General features: G+C 39.1%; 1 protein-coding gene across 3 annotated transcripts in view; it reads right to left on the bottom strand.

Moving 5' to 3' along the window:
• LOC104691323 (transmembrane 9 superfamily member 2-like) overlaps positions 1 to 16,088 on the bottom strand; it is a 28,606-nt gene extending 12,518 nt beyond the window's left edge. Inside the window, exons 1-12 of one of the 3 annotated variants that reach the window (XM_019287734.2) lie at positions 15,856 to 16,088; positions 15,415 to 15,482; positions 14,031 to 14,124; positions 12,333 to 12,460; positions 11,979 to 12,108; positions 10,898 to 11,025; positions 9,604 to 9,715; positions 7,397 to 7,476; positions 6,397 to 6,505; positions 3,087 to 3,219; positions 1,880 to 1,999; positions 1,645 to 1,702 (exon numbers count right to left, since the gene is read on the bottom strand). In XM_019287734.2, coding sequence (XP_019143279.1) covers positions 1,645 to 1,702; positions 1,880 to 1,999; positions 3,087 to 3,219; positions 6,397 to 6,505; positions 7,397 to 7,476; positions 9,604 to 9,715; positions 10,898 to 11,025; positions 11,979 to 12,108; positions 12,333 to 12,460; positions 14,031 to 14,124; positions 15,415 to 15,482; positions 15,856 to 15,972 — 1,277 coding nt within the window. In that variant the 5' untranslated portion in view covers positions 15,973 to 16,088. Of the gene's footprint in view, positions 1 to 1,644; positions 1,703 to 1,879; positions 2,000 to 3,086; positions 3,220 to 6,396; positions 6,506 to 7,396; positions 7,477 to 9,603; positions 9,716 to 10,897; positions 11,026 to 11,978; positions 12,109 to 12,332; positions 12,461 to 14,030; positions 14,125 to 15,414; positions 15,483 to 15,855 lie in introns of those variants that run through there. The other 2 variants (XM_010402772.2, XM_019287735.1) reach the window with 2 other exon arrangements.
• Positions 16,089 to 16,575: the final 487 nt, after the last annotated feature.

Genomic DNA, 16,575 nt, shown 5'->3' with positions numbered 1-16,575 from the left:
TCTTCCCTCCCCCATTAAACACATCTGCCTCATTTTCTAAACATCCTGGACAAACACTAAAAAAGAACTCAGAGACATGAGATTAAGATTTCAAACATCCCATTCTGAAAACAAAGCAGAACCTTCATTCTGCAAAGGAACCTCATATAAAATAGAAGCTTGTGTGAATTGCCATTATTCCTGGATTCAAAGATATAGCACAGAAAATTCAGCCTCAGAAAGAGTCCTGCAAAGAGCACCATTGTCTGGGTTCTGTTAAAAAAGTGTTCCTGAGGCAGAATTTAAGCTGCCCTGAAGTGAACATGCATCCTTCCGCTGTATTTAATTTAAAAATGAAGGAGGGAGGATTAGAGCAATAGACAGGCCCCTTTCTTCCTAGGAGAGGCCTGACACTTGCCAAAACTGTTTGGGGGAACAGACTTGTTCAATAAGCACACCCAAACGACCCCTGGTGTAAGCATCTTGTTGAACAAAAAATAAAAATCAAATCCATTTTAGAAGTCTTTCTAATCTTTATCATCTACCCAGGCTTATAACACAGACCTCACTTACCCCATCCACAGTTAGAAAAAATACTGCAAATATGAACTCTCATCAGTCTACTGAGATTAAAAAGGCCTTGGGCTGTTTATGATATTATGCAAATTCACTGAACTAGCACAGCGTAATCAGGACATCTGTTCATATTCTACCAGCCCCAGTCATTTTACTTCCTCTGTGAAACTCAATTTATCTGGGAGTTTAAATGATCAGCACAGTATTCCTTCCATTGATATATATTTTCTTCTCTCTCCTGATAACATCTAAATGACAGCAGGGAGACTGGAGCACATTTTGTTTAGAACTAAGATTTCTCATAGAAATACTACACTTGGTTGTTATTGAATACATTATCTTTCATTTGATGAAATTCTGCTTTATTTGAAGCCAAGTCATGTTTTATTCATTCTGAGGTTTTTGGGCGGAAGAAATACCTTAAGAAATTTATAATATTTTCTTCCACTTCTGCCAAGACATTTGCCAAGGGGTAACTTCGTGTACCCAAAGCTGCAACCAAGAAATATGAAGACTTGCAGAAGAAATTAGTTTCTGCTCCCTCACCCCCTTAATTCTCACAAAAGGTCATGAGAGCTAAGAGAAAACAAAAGGTTGAAGTGCTATTGCCCTTCCCAAGCAGGACATTGGCCACACTACGTAGTACGATACACACTACAGCCGTATCCCAAACTGGACACCACCCACATTTATGTAAGAAGATTATAACCAGCATTACCTGGAATATACTGAGTACTACAGTACCAAACTGGAATTACCCCATCACTGTGCCAAATGCTCTGGTGCAGTGATTCCCAAAGGCTGTGACACAACCTTGCAAAGACTTGCCCCATTCCTCCTACCCCCACAGCTGACAACAAAACAAGAAGCCAAGAAGCTGTATTCTAGATTACCAGACTCCACCTCCTCAGAATTCACTTTTTATAATCACAGATAGGCAATGCACAAAAGGAACAGCAGCTTGGGAGTACCATAAACAAAATCACACAGACAAGCATCGTAACAGTTGGCTTTCCCCCAACTCCTTCCCACCTCAGATTTGTTCGTACTTAAAGAGTAAAGGAAAGAATGAGGGGAAACAATACTAACCCAGGACAGAGCAGAGCTGTAAGCAAGACATTTGTCTTCCACTTCTCGCCTCTGAACGCTGAGGAATAAAAGTAAAAACAATTTCAAGGTCAAGACTTTTTCCAACTGTTCTACAGCATGGCAGCAAGAAGCAGATATGCTGTCTGAGACACCAGCTCCAGTTGGAGGCTTATATTCAGCCCAGCAATTCTGAATTTAACATGTTGCGTCACATTATATAAATGCATGTACTTACTCTTGTACATTCTAGCAGACACATAACCAGCTGGAGTTCCCAGTAAGACCCACAACACAACTGCACAGGTCATCAAAGCACCACGGTTGGCAGGAGAAAGGAATCCAAGACAAGCCAGGACTAAAGAAACAAAAAGATTTAGTTATTTGCGGACATGTGTCAAAATTCCCCTATAACACAGATCACTGTGAAGGTTTATCCCTCCCACTACCACATATTTAAATGAAGGCTGAGTGCATAAGCTCTTTTACAACCCCATCACATGACCATACCCTAACAGCACTGTTTCATTCAAAAGCATTATTTCCACCTCATCTCTTAAATAGAAAGTTTCTCATAGCCATAAGGCTGAAAAATAAAATGCCATCATCCACCAAAAGGGTTTTCTCTTGCCACCAATTTCTTTCTATACTACCACACTGATTGCACAGGAAACTATCACTGCTAAGCAAGATACAGAGTTGTGATCAACACTGAAAGACAAGTCTATCAAGAAAATTCTAGTATTCTTGCAGTATCATGCAATAAATGGAAAAAAGCAGTTCCCCTATGAAAGATCAAAAAAATCTGAATTAAACCTGGAGAACAAAATTTGGAAGATTCTTCTTTTGTACTAAATATCAGTGCACTTTCCCATTTGTCTGTACAGTAAGAAAAGGAATGCTCATAAACTTTACAGATAACCAATAATAAAATGCCACCTTGTGACAGGTTACATAATCACACGCATTTATAGCTATTTATGGTAGGCTCTCATTATGTCAACATTGTGTCAGTACTATTTCACTGGCCTGCACGCCTGCTCTTATTTCTGTATGGCTGCAGGCTCATGTCAAACACATCGGACAGAGGGGCTCCCAGAACATTAAAGCTTTGATTACATCTTTGAACTTGCATTACTGAACCCTTGGATAATTTACAGCATGCAAAACTGTGTTTTTTAAAAAGAAATTGGTAAGAAGGAAGTTTGATTTCTGAATTCATGAAGAATCTGCATTAGCCCAGATATCACAATGCTTTCAATGGCAATGCTCACAACAGCATTACTGAAGCTATCTAATTATTGTTATGAAATTGCATTAATATTTTATGTTATTAATGGAAGGACTTCATTTCCAAAAGAAGGCTTCTATCATTTGTTTAATAATACTGCAACTTTCTTATTACTATTACACTACAATCACATCACCTTAATGAAGTTACTTACATAAAGTAATAAATGTCATTATGAAAATTTGTGTTCCTTGGCCCAAAAAGACAGACAGTAACATTCCCTTCCTTGGAGGTCTAAACACATCTCCATGAACCAGCTTCCAGCCAAATTCCTCTTGGGCATCTTCCTGTGTAAAATCAACAATGTCTTTAGCAGAGATACATAATGCAGTAGTGAATTAACACAAACAAGATGCAAAACACATATTTAAAGTTTGATTAGCTTCCAGTTAAGATCCAAAGCCAGACTAATTGCATCTGATTCATCACTCATTGATTTCATAACCCCCTAATGGTTCAGTGAAAAAGGCAAGATTTATCAAGAAAATTCTCGTCTCCTAAAGCAAGAAAAAGCAAATGCAATTAGCCAAACCATAGAACATCATTCTAAATTTAAAATAAAACAAAGCATTCAGTTTAGTTTTAACTTCAATCTAGTTCATGCATTTATCTTTTTCTGTTTCAATTTCAGAGCACATTGGCCTCAATGACAATACTGGAAAAGAATGAAACTGTCTCTGTACTCCAGAAGACAGTTTGCTCCCCGGAATCCTGAGAGACAAGTACCAACACTCTGTCTCACTGCCAGAGGTGAATGGATGGAAGGATGGAACAAGGAGGGGGGAAACCTCAGTCCAGTGGCTCTAAGGACCCACAGTTGAAGAAAAAAACTTTTTAATGAAGTCACTCAAAACAGACACCTCCCCTCACAAAAAACAAACAAACAACAAAACCAACACACACAACCACAGATAAACAACCCCACAAGAAGACCCTCTGCTCCTCATAAAAGTTAAAAGCTACAGGTTCCATTCAGTGTAGGAATATTGAGTTCAGTTCAAAGGACTGCTTACCACTAGAATCACAGCTTGCCGAAAAACAGGGTAAGAAAGAAACCAGACCACACTGGTAAATGACATAGAGCACCTTAAATTGCAACAGATGATGTAACTTTTCTTTTTCTGGAAGATTGTCCTTGCTTTCCCCATACTGATATCTCTGCTTGCTAGAAATTACTCTCAGAAGGCTGATATATGAATACAAAAATTGAAAACTATTGAACACAAGGTAACACTGATTAAAATACAAAACCACACCCCATACCTGATAGAAAATGATACCAGATATCCAGGTATAATTCCAACACGTCAATCTTCCAGTAAAGAAAGATTTGTTTGGTCAAAGAAGCATAAATACAAAACTTTCATGTAAGTCTGAACTTGAAGGATATGTGATAATGATGAGAAAATTGTACGTAAGACAGAAGAAAGGCTTTTCCTAGGTAATTTTAAGTAAGGAATGAAAGAGTGGCAAAGATTACCACCTGAAGGAAATCTCTGTTTCCAAAATGGTGAGCACTAAGCAAGAACAAATGCTACTTAGTACTTCACTTCCTGACAGAACACAGAAAATGTTTACAGATTTGGAATGGCTTGTATAGAATCCTTGTCAACAACTCATCTGGGAAATGCACTCAAAAGACACCTTCTGGCTCTAACATGAACTTTAAAACAAATAGCTACATGGTAATTATCTTGGTTTAAGAAATAAAGAGAAACCAAGTCTGGCAGATTGAGACCTCCAATTTATCCTGTATGAGCCTATGTGCCACAGTTTGTCTCAAAGCTTCCCTTTTAAATTAAGTTCTTTCATCACTGGCTAGTTACCTGTGAGTCAGAGTATTTTTCAGGCTTCTGTTCAAAAAATTCAGCAGTATTTTATATTGCTAACCTTTAACGTACAACATAACGAAAAGAACTGTACAAGTAGTGAGCTATACTTTAGAGATTCAAAAAATATTAGAGCAAAATTAAACTTATCAAAGGTGCAGCAATCCTCATCTTACCATTAATTTAGCTTAGTTATCAAAACATTCTAACAAAGATTTAAGTCCCCTACATTCAAGTAGTCATTATCAAAGATTTTAGAGAGGAAAAAAAACAAACAAAGAAAGTTTTACCACTCACTGGTGAAAACATATTGACATGAGTTCTCTTCAGTTCAGGAATCCTCTTTTAGTCATAAGACCCTAAAAGTAATCTAATGATTTCTAAACACTTCATTAATGAATGTCTCACTAAATTCACATCACACTAAAAGCCAGTGGGCACTAGTTGAAACATTAAACGCACATTCTAAGATCACACTCACTGGCTGGTGCATCAATCTCTTCTGAAGTACAATCACCAGCATCCCCTAAACGTGAGATACTAATTTGCTTCACTGCATCTTCTTCAGCCCAGGTCCTCTTTTGCACAATTATTTCACACCTTTTTAAATAAGCTCCTTGAACTGCAACAGATCTTTAAGTCTCTCACACCTGGCAAGAAAATAAAAAACTGTGGCTTTCTGAAAGTCACACCTATCCCTGCTGCTACTCATAAAACCTAATCAAGCTTCTACAAGTCTTGCTCTTTATCACATTAAGAATGATCAACAAATAAAGATAACACAGTATAAGATATTGAACGTAATTTAATTGAGAGATCAAACAGAAGCCTCAAAAAAACCGTCAGTTAAAGGATGTGAGAAAAATCATTCCACTTTAAATCACTGTCTGATTTACATTAACAAAAGATACTCGATATCAAAACCACAAAGAAGTAGTATTTTCAGATGTTTTCATTTCAATATGAAACATTTTTGTGCATTTTGAAGAATTTCTTTAACCAGACAGACAGCAACAAGAGTGAAAATTCAAACCTTTGTTGCATCTGACATTACTTCTCGTCTTTGAGTTGCAGATACCACTTTTACCAAAGAGTAAAAGGCTGAGTAAAAATTACTCTCAGTCTACTGGTCAAGTCTTTTTAACTCATAATCAGTTATATTCTCTTCCACTATAGAAACCTGCCACTTTGCCATTTTACGGAGTACATATTTCAAAAGAACTCACAACAGGTTCAGTTGGATGGCAACAGGCTTCAGTCATCTCAGTAATTTAAACAAACTAGACTCAGTTTAACTTGTATTTTATTTACAAATAAAATAAAATATCATTAATGCACATACCAAGAAGTTCTAATACAGCTAGAGGTCAGAAGTTGTGTTGCACATGAACTGCAATATTATCATCTCCTAACTAAACAAAGTGATTCCACCAAACTCTCCATCCACAGATAACATCAATTTGTATCAGCCTATGTTAATCAGAATATCTCCAATAATTTTTAACCCCCAGAGATATTATCATGTATCAAACTCATCCTAGTTATACATCTCTCTAGACTGTACTCAAAACTAAGAGACAGACATCACTATAGCCAGAAAAATGTGCTCATGTAAAAGCTGCAAATTTTACTCACAGAAGAGTCAATCTGGTTGTATCTTGCAATATCTTTATGAAGGGTCCTCAGAATGATCATAGCCACCATGCCAGATAAGAAGAGAACAATTACGAGGGAATTCATTATACTGTAGATAAAGAAACAGTCAAACTTTGAATCCAGTTATTCAAGTTTTAGGAGATGTACCAGTTCATACTACACGTACAGCTCAAATCTGAGGAAAACCCTTAGATATTCAGACCTTCCAGTATTTTCCCACCCAGACAAGATAAAGGTACACAATTTAGAAGTCTATGACTTCTTAGGAGACAGAAGTGAGGAGAACAGTATTTCATGATACCTTGCTAATTCTGAAGACAGTTATATATTGCTTTTCTTTGTTTTCCTCCTTATATAGCCCAGAAGTAATTTCCCTGGTGAAACAGCTACAGTTCTTAAAGCAAACCGTCAAGTAGGTTTTATATCTATCAACCAATGGAATGGATATTGTGCCATTCAATACTTTGTAGAGAACAATTCATTCGGATTAGCTTTTCAAGATTTACATTGCAAAACATTAACGCTTCAAAACAAATTATATACTTACTTAGTATCATTCCCATGCTATGGAGGGAAATAAGCAAGAGCTTTTCACATGCATCTTTTACTCATAAAAAAAGACCTTTTTACTGTAAGCACCTGCTGAGTACAAAACATGCATTACACATATGTACCTCTCACTGGGCGGTCAAAGCCAGACAGTAACAACAAGAACACTGCACAGCAGCAATGACTCAAAACTTCTCCAGAACGGAGATTGTAAAGTAAAACAATGGAAGCTGCTTTCCTTTTGGACACTGATGATGCATTCCTTTCACAAAAGGAAGTAATACAATTGCTCCCAAGAGATGAAAACTTACTTCACATAGGAAAGCAAAAAGTTTTCTTGACTGAAAACCTACAGACTTCCCTAGAAGTACAACTAAGAAATCTTTGTGCTCCCCTGCAAGGTTACTCACTGAATAAATGCAAATCTTACCTAAACCACTGGATGTTTGTATGCGGCATGGACTCCAAAATGTAGTCCCACCTGGAAGCCCACTTAATATTATTCTTTTCCTATAAGGAAATGAAATAGCAATTAACAGAAGCAAGTACAAGTTTGTTGCAGCCTCCAAGAGGGAATAAGCAAGCACAACACATCCCTTCCCCAAACCTTCCAGTCAGCATTGACATCTAAGCTTGGTATCAACCCTGGGTGCAAGACTTTCCTCTTGCATTAATTCATCTCTAGAGACTCTAAAAGAGTGTCCTTCCATTGAAATCTCCTATCCACATCTCCTACCTTTAAATTTGACTTCACTAAGCCTCGTATTTCCATGATTTGCGATGTAGCTGCCTGCAGATCCCAACTGCTGAAAAACAATCATGCCATCACTACAAGATTCTCCCAGCATAGCACACTGATCTTGAAACTTCAACTTTGTCAAACATACTCGAGAGAAAAATTCCAGGGGAAACTAGAAATGTTTTTCTCATCACTTTTAATGCATTTAGCACAGGCTTCTTTGCTCTCTGCCATAATGCTGGCTGATACAGACGGTTTTCCACTCTGATTCCTGACAGACAACTTGTACTTCCAGGTATTCCTGTGATGGATCTTCATGCATACAACTAAGGACTCTTTCTGACCCACAAGCCTTGTCCTCCTCAGTTGTCTCTTTCGATATACACACGTGTTGTCCTGCTACCAAATTCTATCCCCTAACTGGCATGAAGTTCTGCTGAATTTCTTAATCTACTCACAAGGTGCTAAGTTTGTACAGTTGAGTACCAAACTGCTCTCATGCTTACATTTTTTACACTTGTGTACTAAACATTAGTGCCACGATGATGTATTCTTTTCACAAAGAGCTAAATACCTTGCTCATTTCAGTTAATTAAAGCAGACACTGTAACTTTCTTGTCAGAAATCAGCTGCCATATTAGAAAGGACCATAAAACAGCTACACATTTTACTGCTTTATGTAGTCAGGCTTACTGAAACGGATGTTTTCCTATTTAAAAACACTTCCCACTGACAAACACTCCTCTTTTAAGTTATTTTGAAACTACTAATAAAAAGTAAAACACGTGAGGTATTATTTCAAATCAAGGGTTATGGATGACAGAGAGAATAAGCAGTTTTGGAGTGCCATCTGCTGGAAGTATCCAAATCCACTGGATGTGAGCCTTACCTGCTCCATGACAGGGAGAAAGAGTGTAGGTACTCAAACACCTAACCCATTGCGTGACTAACCAGACAAAGTTCACACTGAAGTTCTGAATCGCAATTTACCTCAAGATTTAAACACAAATGTTAGTGACAGAAGGCTCATTCATGTAGGAAAATCAAAGCTGGAAGAGGATTGGGTGTCTCAAGGGAAAAGTAACAGGATATTGAGCCTTGCACCTCAAGGTCACTGGTTCAAATCAAATTCAATTTGGCAGGATGAAAGCTGTTGCCATATGATGGCTGCTTCACTGCCTGTACAAAACAGGCTGGTGGTCTCAAGCCAAACCCTCTAAGATTGGTGTCTTACATCAAAAAAACAACCACACTTTCAGGACAGACTGGAACAGAGGTACTAAGGTTTGAAGTACCTTGAATCAAATTACTGTCACATGCACAGGAGGTTCACTTTCCATGCTGGGGTTAAGACCCATTTGCCAGAAAGACTAGTTTCCTCCTAACTCATTTATAGGCTGAATAAAGCATTAGTGTATTAGTAAATATTACAGTATTAATTGTGAAAAATAAATGATCACCTACTCAAGAAAAAGCCAGTAAACAAAACAAAAACCACACAAAATGAGACAAAGCCTGCAACCTCACAAGGAAAAGCTTTACAGTCAATACTTAATGCAATGTCCCCAAATACAAACTGTTCTTCAACACAAGACTCTCAGCACCCCGAAAGCAGAGTTTACCTCAAGGAAGACAACTCTTGCAGTTACTCAATCTACTAATTTTCTATTAGTAATAAAACACGGGGAAAAAAAACAGGTCTTCATTTATATATTCATAGTGTCACTTAAATTACAGGAACAAAAAATGTGTTAAGATTTTCAGAAAAATACTTCACAAGACCATCCTTACAGAATTTACACTGCTGTAATCCAGTTATGGCTATTAGCAAGTTATCCAATTGCTTTGATTTCACTCTTTTGGGAATTACGTATTCATGTAACAGATTTAATACTTACTTCAAATGTCACAGAGTAAGTATAAACCAAATTCAGTTTATTGGTGAATTCTCCAGGAATCTCCATAGGTGGACCTTCACAACTTAAGTTGTTCTCATCTGTATGTTTGTAGCTAATGGGGAAAAGAAGTTAAATAAAATTTTTTAAAATTTTAATTTTTTCTAAAATTTAGCATTGTGCTCCAACCACAAATACTCCCCTATCAGGAGAGCTTCAAAGTTGAAGCAAAGCACCTGGTGAGAGAACAACAAAATTAAGGTTATGTGCAACCTAACTGCCCTCTTGTGGTCTACACTGCCAAGGAAAAGGCAAATTCTCATTTTTCAGCCATTCAGGATGCTACTGATAAAGCATTAATGAAAAATGAGTAAGTTTGGTAGAATCTTCCTGGCACTCATGGAAGGAATGAACTTGCATAGCAAGTATAATTCACTAAAAACACATTGTACCTTTGCAAGAGAAAAACCAAGTACAATCAAGTCGTGTTGTACCAAGCATGTCTGCATGACTTGAGAAACTGCAGTACTGTCATTTATTAACTTACTTCTATAGGAAAGAGAGAAAAGTTTAGCTATTAAAAAAAAAACCTACTTTGAAATCTTATAACTGGACTGCAGTTTTCAAATATACATAAGTATGAACTGTGTATGAACAGATTGACTAGAGGCAAAGTAGTTGCTTCAGTCTTCTTCTGACCTCTGAGTTGTTGCACCTCCACTCTGGTCAACACAAAAATTAAGAAGCTACTGTTTGAGAAAATCAGCTAGTCTTCTTAGGAAATTAGTTGTCATCTGCAGTTCTGAATGTCAATGCTAAGATGGTATTTCACCTATACCTCAGTATCCAAACTTACACAGGAAAAAGTACACCTGTACATTCATCCAAAGTACATTTGGGACACAGGTAATAGATCCAATATGAGAAACTGTTACTCAGTGAAAGGATGTTTCTCAGTGTATCTGAAAACATGCATATCCAGATACAGATCAATCAAAACATGAAAAAGGCTCTGTTGTTTGGGTCAGGTTCTAAGAGTCTGCATAAGCAGCTTTTCCACCACAAAGCACTTCAGGGAACACTTTTAAGAGCAAAGTTAAATTACATTTACAGTTGTGGAACTGTCCTTGTAAACAGTTCCAGACATAAACCAGCACAATGAAAGCTTTACCAAAAGTCAGAATAACACGTTCCTCAGAATTTATTAACACCAATAACATCTCTAAGGAACCATTCCCTTTGGAACTGCTGTTAGGACTCCAGAGTACCAGAACCTGCTGCTTTAATGCACAATTACCTTTGTGGTCTCAGTCTTGCCATCACCAGTCTTGCACCAGGCCAGTTTTCATCCTTTCCGCTGTGGTACATGATTGTTATGTCAACATGGTTGAAGAGGTAGAAAGTGTTCTTCTTGTTAAACTCTGACTACAAAACATAATAAGGAGACTGAGCAACTTCTCCAACAGGAGAGGGCGCAAGAAGTCAAGAACTTTAAAATGAGGCAGGTATTGTATGAAGGAGCAAAAAAAGGGAAACACTTCAACATTAATACACCTGTATAAAAGATCACTTTCAAGAGCCTGGGGAGCCTGAGGAGTAACTGAGTTGGAAGGTGACTGCAGACAGAGTAAACTGAACATGCATGATAAATGCAACACTTCAAAGAAGCATCAGACCTGCTGCATACAAATGAACTGACTGCACTGCACACAAGCAGCAGGTCAAGTGGCACAGCAGAGTCACGGAGAGCTCTCTCCTCACCAAGACGAGTGTTGTCCTACACCCAGGAGGGATAAAACTCTATCACTATTATCTGTAACTGTACTAGTTCACAATGGAACCCCTGGGATGACTGACACATTTCCAACTGTCAACATAATTTTCCCTGTCACAGCTATGTTTGTTATCCTTCAGCCATCTGGGAAAACCCTGACACATTTAACTTGTAAACTGTGCTAGACGTAACTTTTGCAACTAGAACACAGAGCTCATTTCTAGGACTTCACTAGAAAGCTTCTATCTGATACTGATAAAAGAACGTCTTGCACGTGAACACGGCAGAGACAAAGATTGAATAGGTACTAGGATGGATACACATGAAATTTCAGAACAAAACCTCAATTTTCTAAGGCTTTTAAACACCCACACCATTATTTTGTAGCTTTATAAAACATATATTGGTCAAAGACATGTATGAACATTTTATTTGGACAATTGTATCAGTGAGACACTGCACACACTAGCAGCACTCAGCTGTTAGTGCCCACAGTCTGAACATTAATCATGTTTACAAACGTATGTTTCTTTCTCAGGAAAAGAAAGCTTAAAACCACAAATGAAACCACCCTATACTAACAAAAAAAAGTTCCACCACTTACATTTATAACACAAGCATCTTTAACTCTACCATCTGGAGTAACAAAACATCCTATTGGAAATCCCGGATTACAGTATTTTTGTCCATCTTCCACATCATAACACCACGTTACAGGCATGTTATCGATAATCCTAGACAGAAATCATCAAAGAACACGTCCTCAGAAAGGGATGCACCTCACTTCACAGTGGCATTTCACATTCATGTAATGCACACACTTTTCAGTAGTGCCTACAAGATGCACAGTAGAGAGACAACTATCACACAGAAGGAAGAAAGCAACCACTTAAAACATATATAACAAATGTCCAAAAGCAGAAAGTAAACCAAACCTCAAGCACATGTCTTGGCTTACCAGTGATGCTGATAATTCAACTGCATTCCTTTCTTCAAAAAAGCCAGTTTGCTTTTATCAGCACTGTTTCCTGGATCATATGATCTTGTACAAACCTTCTTGCATGTTTCTTGCTTTTTAAAAGTGAACTGTTAAAAAAAAAGCACACAACAAAGAGTCACTTTAATTTTGCTTCAAAAATCTTTTAGGGGTTTTGGGTTTTTTTCAGGTAAAGTAGGGGGGTTTTTTTAGCTACCTCACCTCCTTGCTGTAAAAGTTTCTAAAGGATAAACCCTGAGGACTGAAAATTGAAAATTAGTAGAAAAGGTATTGCTTTTTCTTTTACCAGTTTGTTTTGTTTTGGTAATTTCATCATCTGCTAAAACAGACTTCCACTACACCCTTCTTGAATATTTCACGTTACCTTTAGCTGGTTTTCCCCACGACAACCAAGTCAGATAAGGATGCCAAAACCACAGGTTGCACAACATCTAAACTTCAAGCACAGACATCATCTAACACAAACACGCTCACATTTGCATCTCCAACTTCTAACCTAGCTAGGATTTACCTGTTAGTGAGCTTAAAACACAACTGAAAATTCTAATATTATCAAGGCCCAAATGCTAACCAGGAACAGCACTTTCTAATTACTGTAGTGTGCAGCCATTTCAAACAATTGTTACAACACTTAATCTATTCAATATGTATCCAGTCCAAATGACCCATCATGCTACATATTTAAAAGCTTCTTGTGACCAGTGGACATAACACTTAAAATTACATTAGCTCAGAAAATCAAGGAGATTTCTAAGTGCAGCTCATACAAGGGAAGGGACATCACTTGCTTAACAGACTAATGAAAAGATGTGATCAGGTCCCTAATGACTACGCAGCAGCAGGCCCAGAAACTGCTGCTTCTTTTTCTCACACGGATTTGGATTATCTAGCAACCATCACACACACACATAGCAGAGTTTTCAGCTTCACTGGCAAATCCCAGTCTGGAAACTGCATTTGAACACCATATAGCTCTCAAATACCAAGAGCCACTGTTTGACCACAGCTCCTCCACTGCTAATAACTGTCCCAAGTTGATGGCACAGCTTTTTTAGATATGCTACATTTGGTCATTGCTAATACAGAAAAATACCACATACCACAAAATATTTCCTTACATTTATTTTACATTAGGTTCCAAGTGATATGCATCAACAATGAAAAATATGGTTTTAGACAACAGATGTTAAGCATGTTCTAGCAAAGAAAAGCTGCAAGTGAGCAATAACGTAATTTCCCCTTCCCACTCTGGAAGTTGCCCAATACTACAACCAAGTATACGGAACAGTTTCTGAACCATCACTTTGTAGTCTCCACTGCTACATTTAATAAACAAATTATTTCAGATCACCTAACACACCTTACATCCAGCTATTAAATAACTACCTAAGATATAGTTTCTGGACATCCCTACCACAGAGCAACAGGCAAGAAGGGTGATTACTGGCTCAGTTTCCTAATTGTAATTAACCACCCTAAGATGCCTTTGGGCTGGGAGGAGTTTTGGTTTTATTACATAAACTCCATAGTGCTTATATTAAAAAATATAAACAAAAATAATCATCTAGTTATCAAATCTTCAGCTATGTCTATGGATTACAGCCATCAGAATGACAGCTATCAAATTTAAACAGGATCAACTTCAAGGCATAAAATAACCTTATATGGAGATGATGCTATTCTCTCCCCAAACAGCACTTGTCCAAGATTTTCTGATGGTCTTTTCTCTTCCTTATCTTGACAGAAGTCAAAACTGGAAAAAAGTAGCAAAGTTTCCCTTTTATTTTTAATTGACATATAACTGTAAATACCAGCCTAAAACAAATTCTTAAATTATGTCCTTAACAGTAGTTTCCTTTTTTTTTGACAGTTCAGCCACTGCTAGCAAAAAATCTGAGTGCCTTTGCGAAGAAAGCTGGCATCTATTTTAATATCAATTTCAACCAATACATGTGCCAGAGTATCTTTAACAAAATGCATGATGCTTAGTCCACCCACCCTTTTCAAATGGCAACTTCAACAAACAACAGAATGTTTCATTTTGTGGGGAAAAAAAAGGGACTGTGCTACGAACTTTTCATTTCTCTTGCAAAAAGTTTCTAAAAAACTACACCCTTTCTTTAAGGAATATTTACAAATAGCATTTAACATGAAACACATTTTAAAGAAGGAAAGTGATTTTAGTATTACAGTGCCACATTGTCGAACACCATTCACCAATTCTTTTCAACTACATACAACCCGAAACTGCTGAATATGGGAGAATGTAACCATTCTGGCTTTTCATTAAACACAGGTAACAGCAGGTTACATAAAGAAACCCCAACATAACAACAAACAAACCCATATTTTCCTTTGTTACATAAGTATTTTTCCTCAATCAGTGGTCCTAAATTCACTGGCTTCCATAAAATTTAACAGAAAGAGAGACACGGGGATTTTTTAGCTAGTCTCTGGTCTTGTTTCTATTGCTGCACTGCCCAGGGAAAGACCTAAAACATCTGGAAGTTTTCTTTTCTGTGCCCAACAGCAAGACTGCAAATCATATTGTTTATCATTACTTTGTAGGCCTATGAATATCTGCAAAAGCAGACAGAAGTTTTCATAGAAAAGAATCAAAATGAAACAAAACCAAGACCAACAAACCAAGAATAAGCTACAGAGCTTTGGCAAAAAAAGGAAAGCTAACAGTAACTGGTCTCCGAGTTTCCAAGAGGAAAAAAAGAGGAACTCCAAGCATCGGACCTCCTAGATTTGCCAAACAGAAAGAACTTTCAAATATGTCAAACAGTTAACACTAAATCTTGTATTCAGCTCAAAAAAACGCACCCGTAAGAAACTCTGCAGCCTTTTTTTTAATAATAGCAGAGGACTGTCAGGTGGCACAGGTGTGGCCTTCATCCTTCCCACCCTCTTGTACTTCATTCCTTCTACTGAGTGCTGGATTCACTCTTCCATCGCTACAGCCAAAATACAGCCACCCTTATGGTAACAGAAAAGCGCCTTTCCAAACGCTTCTAGAAACCTGTTGGGATATACTTACGCATCGTATTCGTATGGCAGAACTGATTCAACAGAGTCCAGCCTGTTCACGAAGAGCTCAATTAGTGACTGAAACAGGAAAGGAGGAGAAAAAGTATGAAAATACTGACTTTCAGAAACTTAGTGTGGCTGGTACGAAACGCGTGGCTAACTAGCAAGTGCTGCTACCCCATGGCGGAGTTACCCTTGGCTGCTGACAGGCCCCGGCCACGCCAGGAAGAAGGAACTAAGGGTCCTCCCAACGCTGGCTGGAAAGTTCAGCGGGAAAAGGGAATACCAGCGGGAGGTGTCTGTCTTCCCGGAGCAAAGGTTGCCGCCCGCGGCAGGACACCCGCGTGCGGCGGGATTGGAAATACCCCGCGGACCCAGCTCGCCGCGGGAGCCCCGAGCGGGGCAGAGCGAGGGGACGGCCCGCGTCGGGCCCGCCCGTGAGGACTCTCACCTTGCAGCTCTCGGTCTCCTCACCCTCCTCACAGAAGCTGACGGGCGCCAATCCGGGCAGGTAGAAGGCGGCGCCGAGAGGCGCCACCAGCAAGAGTGCGGCAGCCAGCAGCCTCATCTTGCAGCCTGGACGGGCAAAGGCACCATGAGGCGAGACTGCAACCCCGACCACCCCGGGTAACGTCTTGCGGAGGCGGCCCCAACACAGTCAGAGGCGGGGGTGGCCGCGTCACGGCCGGGTCGGGGCCACAGCGGCTGCGCGGTGCGGGGGGGAAGTGCCGGGCGCCATCTTGGGGGAGGGCACTCTGAGAAACGGGAAATGACAGGGTGAGGGGAAACTGCTTCCCACTGCCTGAGGACGGGGTTAGATGGGCTACTGGAGAGAAGTTCTTCCCTGGGAGAGCGGTGAGGCCCTGGCGCAGGTTGCAGAGAGAAGCTGTGGATGGTTCACTGGAAGTGCTCAAGGCCAGATTGAACAGGGTTCTGAGCAACGTGATCTAGGCGAAGGCGTCACTGCCCATGGCGGGTGGGGTGGGAGTGGTAGAATTAGGTGATCTTTAAGGCCCCTTCCAACCCAAGCCATTCTAGGATTCCGTGATACCAGAATCTCTTTCCAGGTTTTAGCCCCCAGCAAAAAAACCACTGAATCAGTTAGGTTGGAAAATATCTCTGAGATCATCGAGTTTAACATAGGACCCAACACCACCATGTCAAGCCGATC

Source organism: Corvus cornix, chromosome 4A (genome assembly GCF_000738735.6).
Source record: "Corvus cornix cornix isolate S_Up_H32 chromosome 4A, ASM73873v5, whole genome shotgun sequence".
Lineage (NCBI taxonomy): Eukaryota > Metazoa > Chordata > Aves > Passeriformes > Corvidae > Corvus > Corvus cornix.
The sequence above is the reverse complement of the archived record's forward strand: the minus strand, read 5'-3'. Positions and strand labels throughout refer to the sequence as shown.